Source organism: Neofelis nebulosa, chromosome 3 (genome assembly GCF_028018385.1).
Source record: "Neofelis nebulosa isolate mNeoNeb1 chromosome 3, mNeoNeb1.pri, whole genome shotgun sequence".
NCBI lineage: Eukaryota > Metazoa > Chordata > Mammalia > Carnivora > Felidae > Neofelis > Neofelis nebulosa.
Genome location: NC_080784.1, coordinates 98,100,976 through 98,126,416, shown reverse-complemented (window position 1 = coordinate 98,126,416; position 25,441 = coordinate 98,100,976). Strand labels below are relative to the sequence as shown.

Genomic DNA, 25,441 nt, shown 5'->3' with positions numbered 1-25,441 from the left:
CAGGTATAAAAAGTTGTACACATATGTTCTCCAACTAAAATATAGCAAGTTATAACTTTTATAAAATAACAAGTATATATATTTAGTTTTTATATATTTGTATTTTTTCTCATTTAATTTTTAAAAGGTGAGTACCTTTGAATTTCAGATAAAATTCAGATCAGTAAGTATTTTATTTTGAGGAAATTTTGTTCTAGTTTTATTTTACCGTTAAATTACAGCATGTGTATTTTTGCAAAGCACTTTGGCCTAGTGGCTAAGACCTTTGGTGGTGGGTAGCTAATAAATTATGTGAGTCCTTGTATTGCCTCATACTTAGTGTATAATCTTTATGAAGTTACTTTATTTCTTTGAGCCTCAGTTTCCTCATCTATGTACCTTATGGGGTATTGTGAGGAATGTATATGTGTGTTTTTTTATAATTTAATTAATGGTGGTAGTCATTAAAATAATGCCTAAATTTTATTTGGTGATATTAAGGTAGGATAAAAAGAAATATGAGAGAAAAAAATTGACAATAAAGCTAATTGCCATAAAAGTAGTTTGCTTCCAGTTGACATAATAATCCTTAAATGCCTACTCTGTTGTGAAAACCAAATTATCTGCTGCATATTGTATCAGGATATCTGTTACCTATCACAGGGGCAAATGATTTAGAAATTTGTTCTAAGTAGTTAATTTGTGGATGTTCTTAAAAACATTTACTCTGTATAATATCTGCTAATTTCAGATTTAAAATTTTTTTTAGGTAATTAGAACTATAGGATATGCAATTTAAGTGTTTTGAATGAAAGTTCTCTAGTATCTGAAAATACCTATTTGTAGGCATTGAAAGATAGCACAGAAGTGGAAATTGTGGATGAGAAAATGAGAAAAAAGATAGAGCCGGAAAAATGGCCAATTCCAGGCCCTCCTCCACGTACTGTGCCACAGACGGACTTCTCTCAACTGATTGATTGCCCAGAGTTTGTACCAGGCCAAGCTTTTTGTTCACATACAGGTAACAGCTTTTCTTCTAGAGCAAGCAGTGTAATGGTGGGCTTTTTGCTTCAATTTACCTATCCTTTCAAAAGGTTTATTTAGATTCAATAGGAAAATTAAAGGTAACTGAATGATTTTTGATGCTCTCAATTCTATTCATATTATCCCCTCACAGAACCATAAATTAAATAGAGATTTAAGAATTATGGGTAAATTTCTGCTCTATTCTTGTGTACTTTGTCCTGTGTGGAATTTCTGTCCATCTTCTTAGTTTTACTAAATGATTATAGATATATTGTGCCAGTTTTCCTCTTCTAAGATTGGAGTAGTCTAATAGGATTGAAATAGTTTAAAAGTCTTATACTCAAGAGTGGGCTTGACTTTAATGTTGTTACCTGTGTGCTTCAGTCCCGTCTTGTAAAGACAGGATGATCTATATTCGAAAGCAGAATTGGGGTACTGTTATGGAATTATTAAGGTTATTGATTAAAGAATTGATGGTAATTACAATTTCCAAAAACTGCTTTTAATATTAAGAATTTTTTCCTGGATCATTTTTAAGACATTCCCTCTTGGGAAAAAATGTGTGCTTAAACTTTTTTCAGTCAGGGTGATGATCTACTGATGCTCTTGGATGTCATTTGATCGGAATATGCAGAGGAATAGGTGACTCACTGAAATATTATAAACATTGGAGCAAATCGTGCTGCAGAAATGAAAGCGACCAGACTTACTTCTATGCAAGAATGTCTACTCCCAACTCCTTGTGGAGGAGGTTGGGCCACCACTACAATGGAGATAAACACCTTTGTGATGATGATGAGAGACAGACCAGAGGACTGCTGTTGTTTTTATAGGAGCCACCATTTGTGTGTAATTAGCCTGGGCTGCATGTGCTACTTTTATTTACGGTGGGAAAGTTAATTATCATTCTGGAATTATTGCAAGATTCTGTCTTTTCCTCCCAGACTTTTGTACCTGTGTCCAGATCAATAAAGCAGAAATAGGCTTGAGTGGCATTTCCTAGATTGTTAGGTCCTTTGCTATTTGATTTGCCCTTTAGTATAGTGTGCAGTCTACAACTCACATGCTGTCGTAATATTTCACATGGACTGTAAGATGTATTAATGCGGACACTGAGGGATAAAAAATTTGAGAAATGAGCAAGAATATTTTTTTCTAAACTCTTCAAAATGTATTTTTTATACACGAGTATATGAGACCTGCCATCAATAAAGTACTGATGGACAGTCTCACAGATATTTTTATTTAGTGTTTCTTTGGCTGTTAGCCCTCTGTGCCTCTAAACCTTGCCAAGCAAGAAACTTGGGCAGATGTTTTAAAAGTTGAAGAAAAGTGACAATTTTTAGGTTTTCTTAAAAAAGACATAATGTCTGATTGTGTAAGTTAGATTAATTTATTGTGTAAATCTGGGGTCCAAGATGACATTTTTAATCTGCTTATGAACAGGCATTAGGTGAGTTAGATAGAAATAGAATATACTTTTTCCACAGGTAGCTAAGATAGGTCAGTCAAGTTGGTGATGCCTGTTCATTTAACCATTTATGCATTATTAATAAAATTACAAGAATAAAATTACAACATCTTGTACATTTTTGTGTTTTTTAAATATACACTCATTTACATCTCACATACATCTTCCCTAAAATAAATCACTGTATTTGTATGTCAAAATTTTTAGGTTCTTTAAATTATACATCATTAACTAGATGGATAATGAAGGCATATAGGAAGACAGAATGTTCTTAGAGTTATGCTGATTCACATGACATCATAGGAATAAATATGTAAATTCAACCTTTTCCCATGAATCCTCAGATTTCTGACCTTAATAATCACCTTCTGATGAGAAAGCCTCAGTTTCAATACAAAGTATATGTCACCAAAAATTTGAAATGGACATAGGATAGGAAATGTAGATTGTATTTATCTGTGCCTATAAGTAAAGAAACTTTTATCCATATCCTTTTTATCTCTAATGAGACGATCTTAAGTTTCAAAAACGTAACTGTTGATGTATACTTTCAGAGGGATTTATATGGTAAGATATTTAAACATTTTTGGTTTTTTTTCATCAAAGAAATTAAAATTTCTATTTTTCCCTCTATGGAGGTTGAATTGTGTAACATGAGTTCACCTTTGCACTGAACAGAGGACCTCAATGCACCAGAAAAAGTTGATTATGGGAATGGTAAGATGTTAATTTAAAAATTTAGGTTTTGCAGTTCTTTGGATATAGTATTACACTATCAGCTCTTAAGTAAAAGGATTTCATTCATCAAAATTGAGAGTATCGGGTACCTGACCTTCTTGGGGTTTTTTGATGTTGTTTTTGGTTTTTTGAAAAATGTGTAGGAAGATCCCTAATGATTTTTTAATAAGCTGTGAGATTTCCTTTGAAAAATTGCATAAGTATTCCTGAATGTGCCACATACAAAGTATATAATCCTTTTAGAGCAATCTATATAATGACCCAGATTCAGGGTGCATAAGTCAAACTAGATAGATATCATGGAATACGTATGGTGATTTATCTCTGGAGAGTCAGGTTGACAATTTTCAATTAATGAAGACAGCAAAGATCAATTTTTTTTCTATGTTCTCACAAGTTAGAACCTATAGGTGTCCAAGTATGTGTCTAATTTCTTTTTTTTTTATCTGTAAGCAAGTTTAATGTCGTCATCTAAGTAATATTCACTCATTCGTTTTTGGAAGATGAGGGCTTTACCATTAACCCTTAAAATTTATACATATAAGGTTTGAAATCTTTATAAAAGAAAACATCACATAGAGCATATGTGTAGGTAATTATAAGATGAATACTTCCTTTAAAAAATCTGGATTTTTCTTGTCTTACCCAAATTCTTTATTTTAATGTCATTTAATTTATAAGCACATGTGTTATGGATATAGTGAAACACTTGACTCGTGGTAGAAACATTCAAGTTTAGAGAGCATTTAGAAATTATTATATAATAAACTTAAGTAGGTGTTTAAGATTAAATTTCTATGTTAAAAATAGTAGTTACTGATTTCCCTACCATGTGCCAGGTGCTGTTCTAATCATTTATACATGAACTGTGCATAGTAATTTAGTTAATTCTCAGTTGCTAGGATGGTGGTTCTTAGTCTATTTTTAAAGATTTAGTCACTGCATCGAACATAGATGATTTATAGTGTTAGGAATAGGGTTCTCTGCTGTTAAGTATTTTCCCATTCCTATAACTTTTTACTTGCAGCCCAAACCTAGCATTTCACTTGTACTACCTTTGTGGATCAATTAATGATACATATACCATTAATTTAGAAAATTGTAGGGGCGCCTGGGTGGCGCAGTCGGTTAAGCGTCCGACTTCAGCCAGGTCACGATCTCGCGGTCCGTGAGTTCGAGCCCCGCGTCAGGCTCTGGGCTGATGGCCCGGAGCCTGTTTCCGATTCTGTGTCTCCCTCTCTCTCTGCCCCTCCCCCGTTCATGCTCTGTCTCTCTCTGTCCCCAAAATAAATAAAAAACGTTGAAAAAAAAAATTTAAAAAAAAAAAAAAAAAAAAAAAAAAAAGAAAATTGTAAAGCAGCAGTGTCTAATCGAAATAGAATGTTAGCCACACATGTAATCCTAATAATTTTAATAGCCTAAAAAGCTACAAAACAAATGAAATTAATTTTAATAACATTTTAAATATTTTAATATACCTAAATATTGTTAATATAAAAATTATGGATCCATTCTACCTTTTTAAATTTTTTTGTACCAAGACTTTGAAATCTGGTATGTACCTTACACTTATCCTGAGCACATTTTAGGAGTGGCCATGTTTCAAGTGCTCAGTAGCTCCATGTGGCTTGGCTGGTGGCTACATACTAGACAATGCAGTTTTAGAGCCTTTTCCATTATGAAGGAATATACATTTAAAAAAAGTAATATAGTAATCTGGCATTTGAATCCTGGATCTAACTATGCATTCTTGGAGAGGATAATAACTCTAACATGTAGTAGATGAAGTAAAATCTTGGAATATTCTTCTCAAATCCAAAGTCCTGGAGTGTGCCTTTGCATTTTCATTTAGTAAAAAAAAAAAGGTTGTTGGTGTTCATTTATTTCAGCTTTCTCCATGTAATATTCAACTTTGCAGTATTTTCAAGTAATTGGCTTTCAGGACTAAAATGTTTAGAATTTTAGAGTTTAAATTAGTATTTAAAATTTTTGTATGACTCAAGTACGTATTGCATTATAACTTTAAACAAGTATTCTTTGACTTTAAAAAAAGATTGATAAAGGAATCAATTAGGAATTTATTTATAGAGCATGTAATTATTCTGATTAAAAGATAGTGTGGAGAAAGGCATTTTTAATTCCAACAGAGTTTTTAAATGTTTTAGGGGCACCTGGGTGATCAGTCAGTTTAGCATCCAACTCATGATTTCGGCCCAAGTGATGATCTCACAGTTTGTGGGATCAAACCCTGCATCTGGCTCTGCACTGACAGTGTGAAGCCTGCTTGGCATTCTCTCCCCCCCACCCCGCCCCCACCCTCCTTTCCCCCATTTGTGTACTCTCTCTCAAAATAAATAAAAAACATAAAATGTTTTACATTTTATTGCCAGAGCAGTGCACTTTAATGATGTGACATGCTACTCTTTATAAACAGTATTCAGTATGAGCTAAGTGGGCACACTGCATTCGGTTAAACCTCATTAAGCAAAGGAAACGTGAAAAGTAGGAATAATGGCTTACTATAGATCATAGCAGAACACTGAAGGACTGATTTTGCCTTCTATAAAAGACACATTTAGTCTGTGGCTTAGTAGCATTCAAGGTTCCATAATTTCATTATATATAATTAATAGATTTTAAGATTGCACATGGAATTGACCCCTAAATAGATGTATTGTCACAATTAGTGACTCAATTGATATTCAGAAGTTTGAATGAATGTGATCTGTGTAAGAGTTGGTGACATTGCTTTTATCTGTTATTCATTGGCTTTACTTGAATACATCATACAAGCTTTTCGGGTTTGAAAGTCCTTGGGAAGATTATAATTGAGATTTGATTTATCATGTTTTTGTGAAAAAAAAAAAAAAAACCCAAGTAAAGAAAAATAAGGTGTTTTATAAGTAAGAAAGCCATTATTTTAACTAAGTACCAACTTAAAATTTTAGAGTCTGCCCCAAATTCTCCAAGATTTGGAAATCCACTGAACCCAAAGAAAAATACTGAAACGAGTAATCTCCAAGCAATATCTAGAGGTCTGTCTACCAGTTTGCCTGACTTGGACTCACAACCTTGGATAGAAGTAAAAAAGAGACCTCGTCCATCTCCAATGAAATTGAAGGTAAATTGTTACAAGCCAAGTGAAGTGTAATACATTTCGGATTGAGTATAAGACTACTGTATTTTGTTTGTCAAGTAAATATATAAAATTGGAAAAGTTTAAAAAATTGTAAAAATTAGAACCATTGGCCAGAAATAAAAACTACTCAGTAGTTAAAAGTAAGTTCTATTCTGTCAATTTTAAAAATTTACCTTTTGGGGCGCCTGGGTGGCGCAGTCGGTTGAGCGGCCGACTTCAGCCAGGTCACGATCTCGCGTCTGTGAGTTCGAGCCCTGCGTCGGGCTCTGTGCTGACAGCTCGGAGCCTGGAGCCTGTTTCCAATTCTGTGTCTCCCTCTCTCTCTGCCCCTCCCCCGTTCATGCTCTGTGTCTCTCTGTCCCAAAAATAAATTAAAAAAAACATTGAAAAAAAAAATTTTTTTAAAAAAAAATTTACCTTTTACTTCTGAATATGATTTAAGATACTTTGGCCTTTTTACTTGTGACTAATTTAAATTTGAATAACTAACTCAGTGTTTTTAAACCTGACAAAATTTTCTTAAATTGTGAATTTGTATTTTAATCTCATTATATTATTTGTAACTTTGTTAATTATAAAGAGTACAGATTCTGTACATACGTGTTTTGGTAATTCTGTGTACTGTAAGTAAGGAAAAGAGAATTGATGTCTTGGAGGCATGTGAGGGAGTGAGATGTGTGGTTATGAAACAGGAGGAGAAATCCTTGATGGTAGAACTGCCATATTTTTGACTCATGGTTAGATACAAAATTTCAAATGTGATAAAAATTGCTCTGATCTAATCCATAAACAAAATGAGTACAAATAAAACTAGGGAAATCTGAGTAAGATTAATGGGTTATTTCAATGTCTTATATGTGATATTCTATAGTTTTGCAAGATGTTAATATTGGAGGAACCTGGGTAAAAAATACATAAGATTTCTGTTTCTTTTTCTTTCTTTTTCTTTTTTTTTTTTTTTAATGTTCGTTTTTTGAGGGAAAGAGCGAGCAGGGAAGGGGCAGAGAGAGGGAAAAAGAGAATCCCAAGCAGGCTCCACATGCACTGCCAGCATAGACCCCAATGCAGGGTTCGAACTGATGAAATGGGAGATCATGACCTGAGCTGTCACCAAGAGCCAGATGCATAACTGACTGAGCCACCCTGGGGGTCTTAGATCTCTATTTCTTACAACTGTATGTGAGTGTACAATTCTCTCAAAGTGGAGTTTACTAAAAATAAATGGAAACAGTGGTACTCAAATGAGTCTGATGTATAGGGCCAGCAAGTTGGTAATGGAATATAGTTTTAGTAGTGGAAAGAGAATTATATAAGATCTAGGGCCTTCAGTTTTATGGCCAAAGAATATTGGTGACTTTAGTAAGATCTGAAATGTATTCTGATATTACAGAGTGAGGATTTGGCTTGGAGGAAAGCTGACTGACTATAGGTTCTGGGGGCCTAGATATTTCAGTGATACCTGCTGAGGTAGGTTACTTATCAACAATGTCGCCAACATACTTTAAAAAAAATGACCTTCTTAAAATATATATTCTAGAGTGGGTATAGTTCAGAGATATTTTTTTCAACGTTTTTTATTTATTTTTGGGACAGAGAGAGACAGAGCATGAACGGGGGAGGGGCAGAGAGAGAGGGAGACACAGAATCGGAAACAGGCTCCAGGCTCCGAGCCATCAGCCCAGAGCCTGACGCGGGGCTCGAACTCACGGACCGCGAGATCGTGACCCGGCTGAAGTCGGACGCCCAACCGACTGCGCCACCCAGGCGCCCCTAGTTCAGAGATATTTTTATTTAGAAATCTGAAAGCATTTTTCCACTGTTGTCTTGGTCAGTTTAAAATTTAGTCCCTTTAGATTTTTTGTATCAAGTCAATTTGTTGTTGAGGTTTTAAGATTATTTCTTCATCCCCCCCTCTTGAAATTTCAGATGATATATCTTGGAATTGGTCTATTTTTATTTATTTGTGCTGAGTATTTATGTCCTTTATTTTGGGGAAACTCATGTTTCTCTTTTTTTCAACTTTTGGTATTCCTTTTCACCTAATGTTGGACCCCCTGGATTAATCATCTGGCTATTGTTTTTCTGGAGTTGGGGATTTTAAAAAGCTTCTGTATTCTGATATTTCCATCAATTTTTTTTAAGCCCTTGTCTTTTAGGGTGATGATTATCTTTTAATATGTGGTGATTTTTAGTTGATGATTCATAATAATTATTGGTAAATTGGTATGGACTTCTGTTGTGGCCTTGTAGATATCTGCTCATCCAGAAGGCCTTTCTCCACCTGAATGTGAGGTGTGATTTTGCACACTCTTGGTTAAGTGTAAAGGTCCTATTAACTTAGACTTCTAGACCTTGGCAGAGAATAGTCATGCTGGTTCTGAGTCCCCAGAATTGGTAAAATCAGTACTTTTCTCTGGGAGGTAGGATTCCTTAGTGTACTTTATTCACTGTTAAAATTACCTTATCTTTGTCCCCCTTAGCTCTGGTTTAGAAGCTTAGAATAATACTGGAATGTGTTCAATGTCTATCCAGTTCCAGCGCTAAAACATAAGCTCTCTCTTGGCAAATCTTTTACTTTTTTTTTTTTTTTTTTAAATGCTTACTTGTATTTGAGAGGGAGAGAGCGAGAGATAGGCAGAGAGAGAGACAGAATCTGAAGCAGGCTCAAAGGTCTGAGCTGTCAGCACAGAGCCTGATGTGAGGCTTGAACTCATGAGATGTGAGATCATGACATTTTGGATGCTTAACCAACTGAGCCACCCACGTGCCCTGGCAAATCTTTGACTTTGTTTAGAAAGCAATTCTTGGGCTTTTAGTTGGGAGCAGGTTTTATAGCTTCATATTTTCAGATAAGGGTATGGGACTGACTGTTCTGGCTATGTCCTGTAGTTATTTTTCCAGATACCCAATTTGATGGTTGTCACGTAGTCCATTCTTGCTCATTGTACTTACCATCTCAAAACTTTCTAGGACCCCAGTGGAACCAACAGTGTCTTTTTTTCTTTCTTTAAGTTTATTTATTTTTAAGAGGGAGTGTGTGAGCAGAGGAGAGGCAGAGAGAGAGGGGGAGAGAGAATCCCAAGTGGTCTCCACACTGAGTGTGGAGTCTGTTGTGGGGCTCAGTCCCTTGACCCTGAGATCATGACCTGAGCCTAAGTTGAGAGTTGGACGTTCAATCAACTGAACCACCCAGTCCCCCATTTTTTATGTTTTAGAGATAGCACATGAATGGGAAGGAGGGCAGAGGGAGTGAGAGAGAGCGAATCTTAGCAGGTTCCCTGCTCAGCACAGAGCCTGATGTGGGGCCTGATCCCATGACCCTCGGATCATGACCTGAGCTGAAATCAAGAGTTGCATGCTCAACTGACTGAACCACCCTGGTGCCTCGCTGTCTTTCTTGTTATAGGTTCTAAGTTGCTGTTTCCTCTAGTCTTGTTTATTATCAATATAATGCCATTTGCTTTCTGCTTTCCAAAAAATCAGAACAATTTCTGATCTTCTGATAGTATAATACTTGTTTTCATATTGACATGGATTTATTCTTTCCATTACTGCATATTATTACTGCAAGTAAGTATGGTCAGTCAGTTCATCTTGAATCCCAAATCTTTTGTCTCTTCCTCACAAATAAAAAAAAAAATTGATGTTTGAAACAGAAATTTAAATTTTTTTTTTTTTCAACGTTTTTTATTTATTTTTGGGACAGAGAGAGACAGAGCATGAACGGGGGAGGGGCAGAGAGAGAGGGAGACACAGAATCGGAAACAGGCTCCAGGCTCCGAGCCATCAGCCCAGAGCCTGACGCGGGGCTCGAACTCACGGACCGCGAGATCGTGACCCGGCTGAAGTCGGACGCTTAACCGACTGCGCCACCCAGGCGCCCCTGAAACAGAAATTTAAATACAACTGATATAAAGTAAAAAATAAGAGAGTGTGTTCAGGGTTTACCATTCTTAACGGTTTGGTATTTATTCTCAAACTTTTTTCACGTACTTGCAAATGTTAATAACAGGATGTATAGTCTCTGTTTTTAAATATATTCACAGTGTGTGTGTGTGTGTGTGTGTGTGTGTGTGTGTGTGTGTTTAAACCACTTTATTGACGAATGATTGACATACGAAAAGCTATACATATTTAATGTGCACAACTTGGTGAGTTTAAGATGTGGCTTTTTTTTTTTTTTTTAATTTACATCCAAGTTAGTTAGGATATAGGGCAATAGTGATTTCAGGACTAGATTCCTTAATGCCCCTTACCCATGTAGCCCATCCCCCCTCCCAAAATCCCTCCAGCAACCCTCTGTTCTCCATATTTAAGAGTCTCTTATGTGTTGTCCCCCTCCCTGTTTTTATATTATTTTTGCTTCCCTTCCCTTATGTTTATCTGTTTTGTCTCTTAAAGTCCTCATGTGAGTGAAGTCATATGATTTTTGTCTTTCTCTGACCAATTTCACTTAGCATAATACCCTCTAGTTCCATCCACGTGGTTGCAAATGGCAAGATTTTATTCTTTTTGATTTCCAAGTAATACTCCAGTGTGTGTGTGTGTGTGTGTGTGTGTGTGTATATATATACACACACACACACACACATATATATATATATATCTACATATACATATATATATATATATATCTATATCTATCTATATATATATATATCTACACACACCATATCTTCTATATCCATTCATCCATCGATGGACATTTGGGCTCTTTCCATACTTTGTCTATTGTTGATAGTGCTGCTGTAAACATTGGGGTGCATGTGTCCCTTCAAAACAACATACCTGTATCCCTTGGATAAATACCTAGTAGTGCAGTTGCTGGGTTGTAGGGTAGTTCTATTTTTAATTTTTGGAGGAACCTCCATACTGTTTTCCAGAGTGGCTGCACCAGTTTGCATTCCCACCAGCAGTGCAAAAGAGATCCTCTTTCTCTGCATCCTTGCTGACATCTCTTGTTGCCTAAATATATTCACAGTGTGTTAAAAGTTAGTTTTCTTTTTGTTTGTTTTGTTTTGTTTTGTTTTTAGTTAACATTATGGACAGCCTTCCATTTACCAGAACATTAGTTCTGTCAGGGCAGAGTTTTTACTTATTGTATACCCTTTCCTTGAACTGTGCCTGGCTCACAGTGAGGACCCAGATAATTATTGACTGAATGAATATATACTACATTAATAGGAGTTCTCAAAGAAAGGGATTGTATAGGAGAGTTAGTATTTGCTAAAGGATGAGGATTGGTCATAGGATCGCATAGGAAGATAATACTGAGAAACCTATTTTCTTGTGTTGAGAGTTTTGGAAATCTAGACTAGTTTAGATTTTAGAAGCTCTAGGATCTGAAAGTTTGGACTTGTTATGTCACCTAGTAGGAAGCAATTTTAACTTTTTCAGGAAGGGCAAAGTTCAACAATTGAGTACATGTTAGGGTAAATTTAATGAAAACCAGGCCACACTGAGTGGAGGTGAAGATTGAGCAGAGGGATTATCTAGGAAACCTAGTTAATGGCATTAATGTAATTGCAAAGGTTCAGACTAGCAAGTCTGACTATTGAATTTAGAAGTCAAAAAACCTTGATTGTTCTAGTCCTGACTAGTTCTGAAATTGTGGACAAATTAACTTCTATCTCTAGGCCTTTTTTCCCCTCATCTGTAAAATGAATTGCTGTGCAGTAGTGGATGAGCTAAGCACCATTCTAACTCTAAAAGGAATCTTTTAGATTAATATAACCCTCCTTTTACTCAATTTTGTGTTTTTCTTTAGCGTTAGGCTTAGCATTTAGCAAATACTTTGTATTTATTGGGCTAGAATACTACTGATTTGATTTTCTTTTATAATTTGCCTGCTGACTAGTCATTGAGCATGTTAGGCTTCATATTACTTGTAACATGTGATTTTTTTAAGTGATTAAAAAAAAGTGTGTATATAAAATCCCACTTTCTTCCCTTAGGAATCAGCATCTCTGCCTGAAGAGGCATCAAATCAGCTATATCCTTCAGATGAACAAGAGCAAGAAGAACTTGACTTTTTATTTGATGAAGAGATGGAGCAAATAGAAGGACGAAAAAACACATTTACTGATTGGTCTGATAATGATTCAGATTATGAAATTGATGACCAGGATTTAAACAAGATTTTGATTGTAACTCAGACACCACCTTACATGAGAAAACATCCTGGAGGAGATCGAACGGGCAACCACATGTCTCGGGCAAAAATTACATCTGAACTTGCTAAAGTCATTAATGATGGCTTGTATTACTATGAACAGGATCTATGGATGGAAGAAGATGAAAACAAACACACAGCCCTAAAGGTAATTGTTTCTGGCCAACAACATCTTTCTACTGATACTAGTTTTTTAAATATATGTTGCTCCCTGTTTTTCCTAAACTTAAGGCTTTATTTTATTAAATTTTTAATATAAATAAACAATATTTAATATGAAAAATTCCTGGGATATATCTGACAGTCATAACCTGAGATACTATTTTATTTTATTAAAATGACAGTGGAATGAATAATTAAAAAATTAGCATTCACTGGCTAAAACCCTTTTTTCAGGTGAAAATAATTAGAAGGCCCTTTCTAATAAGAAGGAAAAAGGTTATGGACAGGCTTAGTTTATACGCTCATTTCTTACCCTGGCCTATAATTACTCCAGCTCTATGAGCAAGGTGTTAGAGAAGGGTTACTTTTGCTGACCCCTTTCATCCTTCACTCCTTAGTCTATGGTGCACGCTCTATGGTAGTGGAATTTATTGTGGTCAGGGATGGAAGATTAAAATGGCTGATTGTCTGGGGCGCCTGGGTGGCGCAGTCGGTTAAGCCTCCGACTTCAGCCAGGTCACGATCTCGCGGTCCGTGAGTTCGAGCCCCGCATCAGGCTCTGGGCTGATGGCTCGGAGCCTGGAGCCTGTTTCCGATTCTGTGTCTCCCTCTCTCTCTGCCCCTCCCCCGTTCATGCTTTGTCTCTCTCTGTCCCAAAAAAAAAAAAAAAAAAAAAAAAAAAAACGTTGAAAAAAAAAAATAAAATGGCTGATTGTCTCTTCTTGCCCAGTCACTACTCTGGTGCTAGGGGTGCTCTTTGAACCTTGTTCGAATTTTTTATTCTCTTGCATTTCACCCCACATTCTGGATAACTAACCTATCCTAGTTATTAAGGTAAAATACAAGAGTATCAGAATATTATTTTAGCTGTCTGCATTCCTTTGATATCGATTTTAATGATGTAGATGGGGAATAAATTGGATATTTTTCTGCCATTAAAAAAGTTAAATATTTGTTTTTAGGATATAATAATGAAGGAAAAGTTGTATAACTGTACTATGCCAAATAGAAGAGAGATCTTGGTCAGAAATAGTTACAGTTGTAGGAAGAAAAGCCTGCCAACTAGTGATTGAATAGAAGGGACTGGCTGTCCCTGGAGGTGTTCTTATCATTAACAAGAAGTGTACTTCCCTTCTTGGCTCTTCATTTCTTTTTCTTCATGGAATTTCCATCATTGCATTCACCTCTTTACCTTCTCTATTTGTTGCCTTTTTGGAGACCATGCCTCAAGGTATTATAGCTTTCTGTGAATTAAGAGCCTGAGTAGTTCTTTCTGTCCTGCTGTGGGAAAGGAAGTGTGTTTTTATAAAGTTTCTTGGTTGAAAGTCTTTCCTTGTCTAAGCATTGCTATTTTATTTGTGATACTTAGGTTCTGTAAGAAATCTCTAAATCCTTTTTGGAACAGAGCTAGAAATTTAATAATAGGTTACAATTGCACTCCTTCCATTCCCTGTCTCCACTGTGCTTTGTTCTTCACCATCTACCATTCTGTATATTGCACTTCCCTTCTGTTTTGATTGTATGGATATGAGATTTATGAGGATAGGAATTTTTATCTTATTTTGTGCACTACTGTATCTCTGCTGCTAGGACAGTTCCTGGTGCATAGTAGTACTCAATTCATATTCATTAAATGAATAAATAAATTACGGATTAAACATTATGAACTAACCAGAGAAAAGCTAACCACCGTATATAATATTGGTTCTGTGGGAAAATTTTTTGAGTTCCAAATAATGAACTCACAAGTCACCTTGAGAAACATGCTATTTGTAGGTGATTATTTATTTGCTTTAACTAATGTGTAGACAAAAAAGCCATGTGTTAATTAAAAACCAGCATCTGCCTTATCCATGAAATATATTAGGGGAAAGTAATCTTGGCTATATGACTCTGAGCACTATGGATCTGTTCATAAGTATGTTGTATTTTAGCGTATGTACATTGGTCCCTATGTACATTCTTATCACCTTATTCCCCTTGTTTCTAATTCTGCTCAACATGTAATTTCTTTTTAGAGTTGTACTTTTCTTGTGGGTCTGATTAAAGGGAGAGAAAACAATGATTTAATATATATTTGTTAAACTCCTACTGTGAGTCAGACATTGTGCTAGGTCCTGGGCATGGAATGGGAAGATAACAGTAGGGTCTCTACATGCCTGGTTCTTACAAATAATTGCAAGGATAGACATTAAAATAAGCCCACAATAAGTATTTAATCATAAATTATAATAAATGTTCTAAAGGAAAAGAACAGGATTCTACTGGATTGGGTTGTCAGGGAATGCTTGTGAGAAAGTCACAGTTATAGTGAGGTCTGAACTATGAGTAAGATTGAACCCTGCAAAGAGTAGGGAAACCATACTCTGGGCAGAGGAAACAGCAAGTGGCAAGGATCTGAGGGAGGAAAGAATTTGGTATATTTGAGGAAATGAAAAAAAAAAAAGCCTGTTTATAGTATTATATGAGAGGACAGATATGACAATGTAGGCAGAAGTCTGATCATATATGGTTTTGTGGGCCATGTTAAATTGGAATTTATCTAAAATTCAAGTAAAGTATCTTGGAGAGCTTTACACAAGCAATGGGACATAATCTAATTTTTATTAAAAAAAAATAAGTCTGGTTATTATGGTGGAGAATAGAGTAGAGATAGGTACAAGGGTGGCAGAAGAAATCTACTTGGGAGGCTATAAAAGTAGTCTTGGAGATGGGTATTTGTAACTTAAGGTAACTTGGTAACCGAGGAACTGTAGAAATAAGAAAACCAGATCTGAGCTCTCAGGAATCATTGTTTAGGAGTTGTAATAGGAAAAGTGGTGATGTGGAAGCGTAAAACTGACTTCAAAAGGAAAGAAAAATCAGATGTGTCAGGAACTGGACATATAGAGTTAGATGTAAATGAAAAGAATGCCAAATTGACAGGGTAGTTTGGTGATATTTTTTTGACTTTGCAAAAGGAGTTTTTGCTGGATCCAGAAGATACATTGAACTGCACTGGACTGAGTATAGGCTTTCTGTTTCTGGCATGCTCTTACTGGTGAAGACAACTCAAATGGCCTTTTAATAGATGAGAAAACATCTACTTAAAATCCTTGAAGATCAGCAAGATAAGTTATTAATCAGAATGAAACCACGGACAAATATGGAGTAGTGAAGTAGTGTTGCCCTGAAGACCGTTTTGGAATTTGAGGGATTTGAGGAGTTCAGCTTTGCAGAAGCCATCCAAAATAAAGGGGGAAAAGACACAAACCTAGGGCTCAGCCAAAGTTGGGGATTCCATCAAGTTGTCTTCCTATTAAATTGGTACCTAAAAGAAATACATCCTCAGTGGAAGAGAACTTGCTTTCTCATCTATTCCTCTGGGGGGGCTACAAACAAATTTCCCTACTTGTGCTGAGCAGAATAAGGAGAAAAAAAATGGCTTAGAACTTATCATGCAACTTAAGTTCATACTATGTGGATGACTAATGTAACCACTAGTCATGAATTTAAAGTGATTATGGCCTGCTAATTTCCCAGAAACCTAGCAGAAGCCAACATAGCTCTTTTGTATGGACATTAACTTTTATCCTAGACCTCAAATAATTTACTCAAGTTACCTTAAAAGGAAAGTGAGCAGCTCACAAAGTTAATAATCAGACATGGAAATGTGGTACCACATGTAAGAATGAGCTAAAGTAACAGCAAAACCATACCCTGAAATAATTTAGATATTGGAATTTTTTTTATTTTTTATTTTTTTTAATGTTTATTTTTGAGCTAGAGATACACAGAGCTCAAGCAGGGGAGGGGCAGAGAGAGAGGGAGACACAGAATCTGAAGCAGGCTCCAGTCTCAGTGCTGTCAGCACAGAGCCCGATGTTGGGGCTTGAACCATGAGATCATGAACCATGAACCATGAGATCATGAACACATGAACCATGAGATCATGAGCTGAGCTGAAGTCGAATGCTTAACCAACTGAGCCACCCAGGTGCCCCTTAGATATTCGAATTATTAAACAGAATATGGAGTAACTATGTTTACTGTGTTTAAAGAAATAAAAATATGGGTGGGGAAGAAGAAATTCTAAACAATAAAGTTCCTAGAACTTCAAGTAAAAACAGTTAAAGTTGAAATCAAGAACTCAGTTGAAGGGATTAACAGCAGATTAGATACAATTAGAGGGTCAGTGAATTGGAAGCCAGCTTTACAAGAAATTTCAGAGATCAGCACAGAGAGGCAGAGAAATAGAATATATGAAAGGGTATGTAATGTTACTCTAGACAGTCTTTGCTATTATTTACTACATTTCAAATCAAGTTTTGTAGAATTTACCATCTACTGGATTTTATTATATAGCTTTTTATTTCTTTCCTTTTTTTTTTAGCTTTTTCTGAAAAGTTTTAAAAAAGGAAGAAATGTGGAATACAGAGTGATAGAAATGGTCTAAAATGACATTTAATCAGAATTTCATAAGGAAAGGTGAGAGAAAATGGGGCAAAGCCAGTATTTTACGAGGTGATAACTAACGCTTTTTCTGAATTGAGGAGAGGTACCAGAGTAGAGCAGCCAGGGGGGAAAAGGCAGATTACATCTAAAGGAAGAAGAGTGACTTGGTCAGCTGACAGCCGACTTTCCAACAATTAACAGTTGAATGCAGTACACAGTGGAATGATGGTGTTAATATACCAAGGGAAAATAACTATCAACCTATGATTGTATGTCTTGCAAAATGTCTTTCAAGTAAAAGGGTAAAATATGAGAGAAATTGTAATTCAGAAAGCCTCACCAAGTGAAATTGTAAAGGTAGCATAATGATTTCAGATGCCAGATATATAGAAAGGACTATAGAGCAAAGCAAGAGATAGGTGATAAATCTAAATATTAACTGTATAAAACAGTGTCTTACAGATTTACTATAACATTAACCCAAACTTGGAGAGAGCAGTAAATACTATTTAAGGGTACTTTAATGTTTTCATGTTGCAGTTTGAAGGATACCCTTCAAACTATTTTTATTAAAACATAAAATTAGAGGGAATAACCATGAAGCTAGGAGAAAGGGAAATGTGGAATAAGTAGGGGCTTCCAGCACAACAGTAAGGTAGATTTAAACCCAAATATTTAGAGAAAAAAAAAACCAATAAATATTGTCAGAGTATATGTAAATAAAATCAGTTGTGTTATTTACATGTGACATCAAAAAGATAAGAGAGCAAAAAAGTTGAAAAGATTGGAACAATATACACCGTAAAGTACTAATAAAAAAAAAATCAATATGTAGATGCAGTGTAAACCATATCAGTATCCTAACTGGCTATTTTGCAGAAATTGATGAGATGATCTAAAATTATATTGAAATTCAAGGGACCCAAAATAGCCAAAACAATCTTAAAAAAGAACAAAGTTGAAGAATTCATACACAGTCCTTACATTAAGACAGTGTTCTTACTAGGATAAGCATAGACATACAGGTCAGTGGAAGAGAATTGAAAGCCCAGAAATAAACCCTGTGTCTATATTCAACTGACTTCTGGCAGAAGTGCCTAAACTATTTATTCAAATAGGGAAAGAATAGTCTTCTTAATAAGTGGTCTTGGGACAAGTGGATATCCATATGTAAAAGAGTAAATTAGATGCCACCCTAACTCACCATGTACAAAAATTAATTCATTTGATTTAAACATTTAAATATAAGAGTAAAAATGATACAACTATTGCAAGAAAACAAAATCTTTGACTTTGTATTTGACAGTGGTTTCTTATACCAATAGCATAAGAAACAAAAGAAAATTGGGTATCATAACTTTAAATTTTGTACTTTATAGTACACCATGAAGAAAATGATAGGGAAAGGAAAAAAAAAAACCCACAATACCATTTACATTAGCACCTCCTCCCCAAAATAAAATAATGAGGTATAAAGCTAATAAAATAGGTACAAGATCTATATGAGGAATATGATAACTCTGATGAAAGAAAGAAATTAAAGAACTAAATGAGACAGGAAAACTCAATATTATTAGTTTTCCCCAACTTGATCTGTAGATTCAGTGCAGTCCCAATCAAGATTTCAGGAATTTATTTTGTGGATATTGATTGATTAACTGATTCTAAAATTTATGTGGAGAGATAAAAGACCAGAATTGCCAATACAGTATTGAAGAAGAGTCAGAGAACTGATACTGCCTAACTTCAAGAGTTACTATAAAGCTACAGTGATCAAGACAGTATGGTATTGGTAAAAGAATAGACAAATAGATCAATGGAACACAATAGAGAACCCAGAAATAGACTTGCAGTAATGTAATAAAACTGATCTTTGACAAAGGAATAAAGGCAATACAATGGAGAAAATATAGTCTTTTCAACAAGTGGTGATGGAACAACTTTACATCCATGTGAAAAAAAGTGAATCTAGACACAGACCTTGTATTTTTTTCACAAAAAGTAACTCAAAGTGGATCAGACCTACATGTAAAACACAAAACTATAAAACAACTGGAAGATAAAAGAGAGAAAATGTAGATGATCTTCAGTTGGCTGATGACTTTTTAGATACAACTCCAAAAGCTTGATCCACAAAGGAAGAAATTAAGTCAGAGTTTTTCTAGGCACATAATGGACTGTATCCAAAGTATACCAAAAAAAAAAAAAAATCTTAAATCTTCAACAGTGTGAAAACAACCAGATTAAAAAAACTGGCCAATGAGCTCACCAAAGAAAGTTATATTGATGGTGAATAAGCACATGAAAAGATACTCTATATCATATAATTAGGGAAGTGCAAATTTAGACAGTGAGACACCACTACACACATGTTAGAATGGCCAAAATATAGCTGAAAGCATCCAATGCTGATGAGGATATAGAGCAACAGGAATTTTCACTCCTGTTGGGAATGCAAAATTGTACAGCCACTTTGGAAGACAGTTTGTTTCTTACAAAACTTTTCTTACACATTCTCTCTACACCTTTCTCTCTGCCCTTCCCCTGCTTGTGCTCTCTGTCTCAAAATAAATTAATAAAGTTTATAAAACCGAAAACCAAAACTACTCTTGCCATGCTATCTAGTAATTACCTTCCTTGGTACTTAACCCCAAAGGAGCTGAAAACTTTGCATATGTGGGGTGGGCTGGTTGGCTCAGTCAGTAGAGCATGTTCCTCATTTATTTATTTATTTTTTTAATTTATTTTTTAATGTTTGAGACAGAGCCAGAGAAAGAGTGCATGTGGCGGGGGGAGGGGGGGCGGGGAGTGGGCGGCAGACAGAGGGTGACACACAATCTGAAGTGGGCTCCAGGCTCTGAGCTGTCAGCACAGAGCCCAACATGGGGCTTGAACTCAGGAACCGTGAGATCATGACCTGAGCCGAAGTCAGATGCTTTACAGGCTGAGCCACTGAGGTGCCCCAAGCATGTTCCTCTTGATCTTGGGGTTGTGAGTTCGAACCCCATGTTGAGGGTAGAGTTTACTTTAAAAAAAATCTGCATATGAAAAAACTTAAAAAAAAATAAAAATCTTTACAGTAATTTTATTCATAATTGCCAAAACTTGGAAGCAACCAAGACGCCTTTCAGTAGGTGAATGGATAAACTCATATATCCAGACAATGGAATATTATGTAGTGCTAAAAAGAAATAAGCAATCAGTGGAGGAATCTTAAATGCAAATTACTACATGAATCCAATCTGAAAAGGCTACATATTTACTGCATGATTCTAAATATTTGACATTCTGGAAAAGGAAAACTATGAAGATAGAAGGAAGATCAGTGATTGCTAGGGTATGGGAAGGGAATAAATGAACAGGCAGAACAGAGAGGTTTTTTAGGGCAGTTAAAATTTTCTGTATGATAGTATAATGGTGAGTACATCTAATTATACATGTATCAAAACCTGTGGGATGTACATACCAAGCATGAAACTTATGTAAACTATGGACTTTAGGTGATTATGATGTGTCAGTGTAAGCCCACTGATTGTAACAGATGTAACACAGATTGTAACATGCAGAATGGTAAGAGGGGGAGAGTCTGTACTTTTTCACATAATTTTGCCATGAATCAAACTGCTGTAAAAACACTAAAAAAGCAATTTAGAAGAAGATGTTTACAAATAATATTTTTAATAAAGGACTTATATTTGTAATAGAGAACTCTTATAACTCAATAATAAAAATACAATCCAATTATTATTAAATGAGAAAATAATCTGAATAGACTTCTTTTCCAAAGAAGATACACAAATGGCTAATGAGCCCATGGAAGGTTGGTTGACATCATTAACCACCAGGGAAATGAATCAAAATCACTATGAAGACACCCCCTTGTACCTACTAGGATAACTATAATAAAAAAGATACATGCACAGTTGGTGATGATGGGGGGAGAAATCAAAATCCTCGTAGACTACTGGTTAGACTGTAAAATAGTTGAGGGTATTATGCTAAGTGAAGTCAGTCAGTCAGAGAAAGACAAATATATGACTTCACTCATATGTGGAATTTAAGAAACACAACAGATGAACATAGGGGAAGGGAAGCAAAAATAAGATAAAAACAGGGAGGCAAACCATAAGAGACTCTTAAATACAGAGAACAAACAGGGTTACTGGAGTGGAGGTGGGTTGGGGAATGGGCTAAACAGGTGATGGGCATTAAGGAGGGCACTTGTTGGGATGAACACTGGCTATCATATGTAAGAGATGAACCACTGAGTTTTAACTCCTGAAACCAAGACTATATGTTAACTAACTTGAATTTAAATTTAGAAAAAGAGTGTAAAATGGTCCAACTGTTTTTGGAGAGCATTGTGGCAGTTCTCAGAAGGTTAAACATAGATTTGTCTTATGATCTAGGAATTCCTCTCCTAGGTAGGTACACAAAAGAAGTGACAACATATGTCCACACAAAAACATGCACAAATGTTAATTGCAGCATTATGAAAGTGGAAAGAACCCAAACAATCATCACCTGATGAATGCATAAACAAAAAGTGGTATAACCATATAATGGAGTAGTATTTAGCAGTAGGAAGAAATGAATACATCCTGAAACATGAAAACATTATGCTATGTACCACATATTGTAAGATTCTGTTTGTATGTTTGTGTGAAATGTCCAGAACAGACAGAAATTATATTGGTGGTTGTGGGGCTTAGGTTGGGTGGAAATATTTCCTTGGGAGGAGATTGAGAGTGATTGCTAATGGGTCCTGTGTTTGTTTGTTGTTGTTGTTGTTGTTTTTGTTTTTTGGAGTGATGAAAATGTTGTAATTTGATTTTGATGATGGTTGCAAAATTTGTGTATACTAAAAGCCAATCGATTCATATGCTGGGGTAGATTGTACCATATGTGGATTATATCTTTAATAAAGTTTTTTTAAAAAGTCAGTGCTACCCAAGGTGATCTACAGGTTCAGTGCAATCCTTGTCAAGAGCCCAATGGCATCTTTTGCAGAATTAGGAAAACTAGTACTAAAATTGATATGGAATCTTATGGGACCATGGAGAGCCAAAAAACAAGTTTTAAAAACCATGGAGTTAGAAATACCGCATTTCCAAAAAGGAAAGAAAAGAAAAATATCACATTTCCTAATTACAGAACTATAGTAATCAAAACTGTGTGGTATGAGCATACAGACCAAGATTAAATGAAGCTGAATTGAGCACAGAAATAAATCCTTGAGTTGACTATATGACCAAATGATTTTCAGTATGTGTGCCAAGATCACTAAATGGGAGAAGACAATTTCAACAAATGGTGTTGGGGAAACTGGTCATCCACATGCAAAAGAGTAAAGTTGGAACCTTCTCTTAACATCATATGTAAAAAAATTTTAAAGATTAAAGACTTAAACCTAAGGTATAAAACTAGAACAAAACAGGGTGAAGCTTCATATTTGATTTGGCAATCATTTCTTAGCTATGACACTAAAAGCATATGTAATAAACAGATTGGAATTCATAAAAATCAAAAACTTATGTGTATTAACTTATCAGAATGAAAAGGTCAGCTGCAGAATAGGAGAAATATTTGCATATAATCTGATGAGGGGTTAATATTTCTGAATATATAAAGAAATCACAACAACTCAATAAAAGACTCAGTTTAAAAAATGGGCAAAGGATTTGAAAAGCTGTTTCTCCAATAATATACAAATGTCCAGTGAACACATGAAAATATGTGCAGCGTCACTCTTCTTAGAGAAACGAAAATCTAAATCACAATGAAATATCACCTCACTCGTTAGAATGGCTACTTTCAAAATAAAAAGTAAAACCTAGGAAATAACAGTTGTTGGAGAGGATGTAGAGAAATTAGAACCCTTGTGCATTGTTGGTGGGAACATAAAATGATATAGCTGCTATGAAAACAGTATGGCAGTTACTCAAAAAACTAAAAGGATATTTGCACAGCCATGTATTTAGCAGTAGTATTCATGATAGCCAAAAAGCAAGCCAATTAAATGTCCATCATCAGATTAATAGATAAATAAAATGTGGTGTATACATATAATGGAATATTATTCACCCTTTAGAAAGGAAGGAAAACTATCACGTAATACAACATGGATGGTCTTTGAGGACATGCTAAATGAAATAAGCCACAAAGATACACTGGATGATTCCATTTACAAATGAAGTAGTAAGGAAGCCAAATTCATAGAAACAAAGAGTGGCAGTTGCTATGGGGGAGGGAGAAATGGGAAATTGTTTTTTTTGACATTTTTTGAGAGACAGAACATGAGTGGGGGAGTGGCAGAGAGAGAGGGAGACACAGAATCTGAAGCAGGCTCCAGGCTCTGAGCTGTCAGCAGAGATGAAATGGGGAATTGTTAATGGGTATGGAGTTTTAGTTTTACTAAATGAAAAAAGCTTGGTTATCCATTGCACAACAGTGAATATATTCAACAGTACAGAACTGTAAACTTAAAGATGGTTAAGATGGTGAGTTTTATGTTTTTCTAAAATTCTAATTAAAAATGAAAATTAGAAAGCCCAGCTACCTCCTAAATAAAAAGTAACGCAAAAAAGCTTTTGTATATATATTGATAGCAGAATAGATTTACAAAGTAGACTTGAAAACAAAACATTACTAGCGCTAAAGAGTGTCCTTTTGTAATGATTAAAAATGAAGAATCTATCAGAAAAGTATATTTTAAAATTTAATGTATTTACTATCAAGTTTTCAAATATATGAAACAATTGATGGGACAAATCCAAAGTCAGTTTGTCTCTTTTTTTTTTTTTTAATTTTTTTTTTTAACGTTTTATTTATTTTTGAGACAGGGAGAGACAGAGCATGAACAGGGGAGGGTCAGAGAGAGGGAAACACAGAATCTGAAACAGGCTCCAGACTCTGAGCTGTCAGCACAGAGCCCGACGCGGGGCTCGAACTCACGGGCCGCGAGATCGTGACCTGAGCTGAAGTCGGCCGCTCGCCCCAGTTTGTCTCTTAAGTAAGGAATAACCAAGCAATAAAAAATGAGAGTAATTTGAGAAACAATTCTCTACCAAACCTCTGCAGAGTGCAAGATCTCTCTGTGCTTATCTGTAGTACTTTGACCTTCAGTGGTATATAAAGTGAATTTCAAAGCATTAATATTACATAAAACACTATTGGTGGAATTAAGTTAGTGTTTAAAACTTAAAAAGTAAAGTAATAAAACCCTGTATGTTTCAGAGCAAAGATACATGTTAAATAACTCACCAGTTGAAGAAGAAATCATAGTGGAAATTAGAAAATATAAATGGATTATTAACTGGATTTAAGAGGTGCACCGGATGAGAAAAGCTTAAATGCAAATATTTGGAAAAATGCTTGAAATTAATAAGCCGATCACCTGTATTATCTTTGCTGTATAAAACATTTCCCTTAAATCTCAAAGGCTTAAATAAAAACTTCTCACGTTGCTTGCCATTGGCTATGGGTCGGCTATTGCTGCTGCTGTGTGTGTCTCTTCTCATTTTGGGGATTCATGCTGAAAGAGTAGCCACCATATAGCACTTGCTTATTCACTCACATAATGGGCTGAGCTAAAGTGTACAAATGTATTTTAAGTTGCTGCTTAGATGTTCTTTATATAATTTCCTCACATTTGATTGGCTAAATAATGTGGCTAAGCTTATGGGGCTGGAATGTATATTCTCAAAAGGCATGAAAGGTGAATATGCATAATCCCCTAATCTAGAAAATGCAGGCTTTGAACAATAATAGAATCTGCTATAGCTTTCAAAAAGGTAAAAGTTAACAAAAGAATTAACAAAATAAGTCCCCATAAAAGTATATGGAAGTAAATAATAATTAGATCTAACACTAGAGAATTCATCATACCAACACTTAATTCTTTGAAAAGATTAAAATTTATGAAGACAAAGAGGAGGAAAATGTACTTATTTTCACTGCAGTGAAAATGGGGTTATAATTACTGATTATGGTCAAATTAGGGAAAATTTTCTACAAAAATATGTAACTTACCAAAACTTACTGGAAAAGAAAATTGATATAAACTTTTTTTAAGTTTATTTGTTTTGAGAAGGGGGAGGGGCAGAAACAGAGGGGGACAGAGAATCCCAAGCAGCCTCCGTCCTGTCAGTGCAGAGCTAGATGTGGGGCTTGAACTCACAGATCGTGAGAGTCACAACCTGAGCTGAAGTCGAGAGTCAGGACATTTAACTGACTCAGCCACCTAGGCGCCCCAATGTAAACGATTTTTATAAATCTGAAAACTGGCTTTATTAGCAAGGTTTTCTGAAATTGGAATAAT

At 35.3% G+C, this 25,441-nt stretch overlaps 1 protein-coding gene across 19 annotated transcripts in view; it reads left to right on the top strand.

Moving 5' to 3' along the window:
• The window catches only part of LARP1B (La ribonucleoprotein 1B), a 137,158-nt gene that overhangs the window by 39,292 nt on the left and 72,425 nt on the right, over positions 1-25,441 (top strand). For 15 of the 19 annotated variants that reach the window (XR_009259317.1, XR_009259316.1, XR_009259315.1 and 12 more), the window contains 3 exons: positions 826-1,000; positions 6,163-6,335; positions 12,308-12,673. Coding sequence is in view for 15 of the 19 variants with exons in the window: in XM_058721409.1 (XP_058577392.1) it covers positions 826-1,000; positions 6,163-6,335; positions 12,308-12,673 (714 nt within the window). In the remaining 4 variants the exon portion in view is untranslated. Of the gene's footprint in view, positions 1-825; positions 1,001-1,586; positions 2,584-3,114; positions 3,194-6,162; positions 6,336-12,307; positions 12,674-17,059; positions 17,155-24,357; positions 24,588-25,441 lie in introns of those variants that run through there. The other 4 variants (XM_058721412.1, XR_009259318.1, XM_058721414.1 and 1 more) reach the window with 4 other exon arrangements.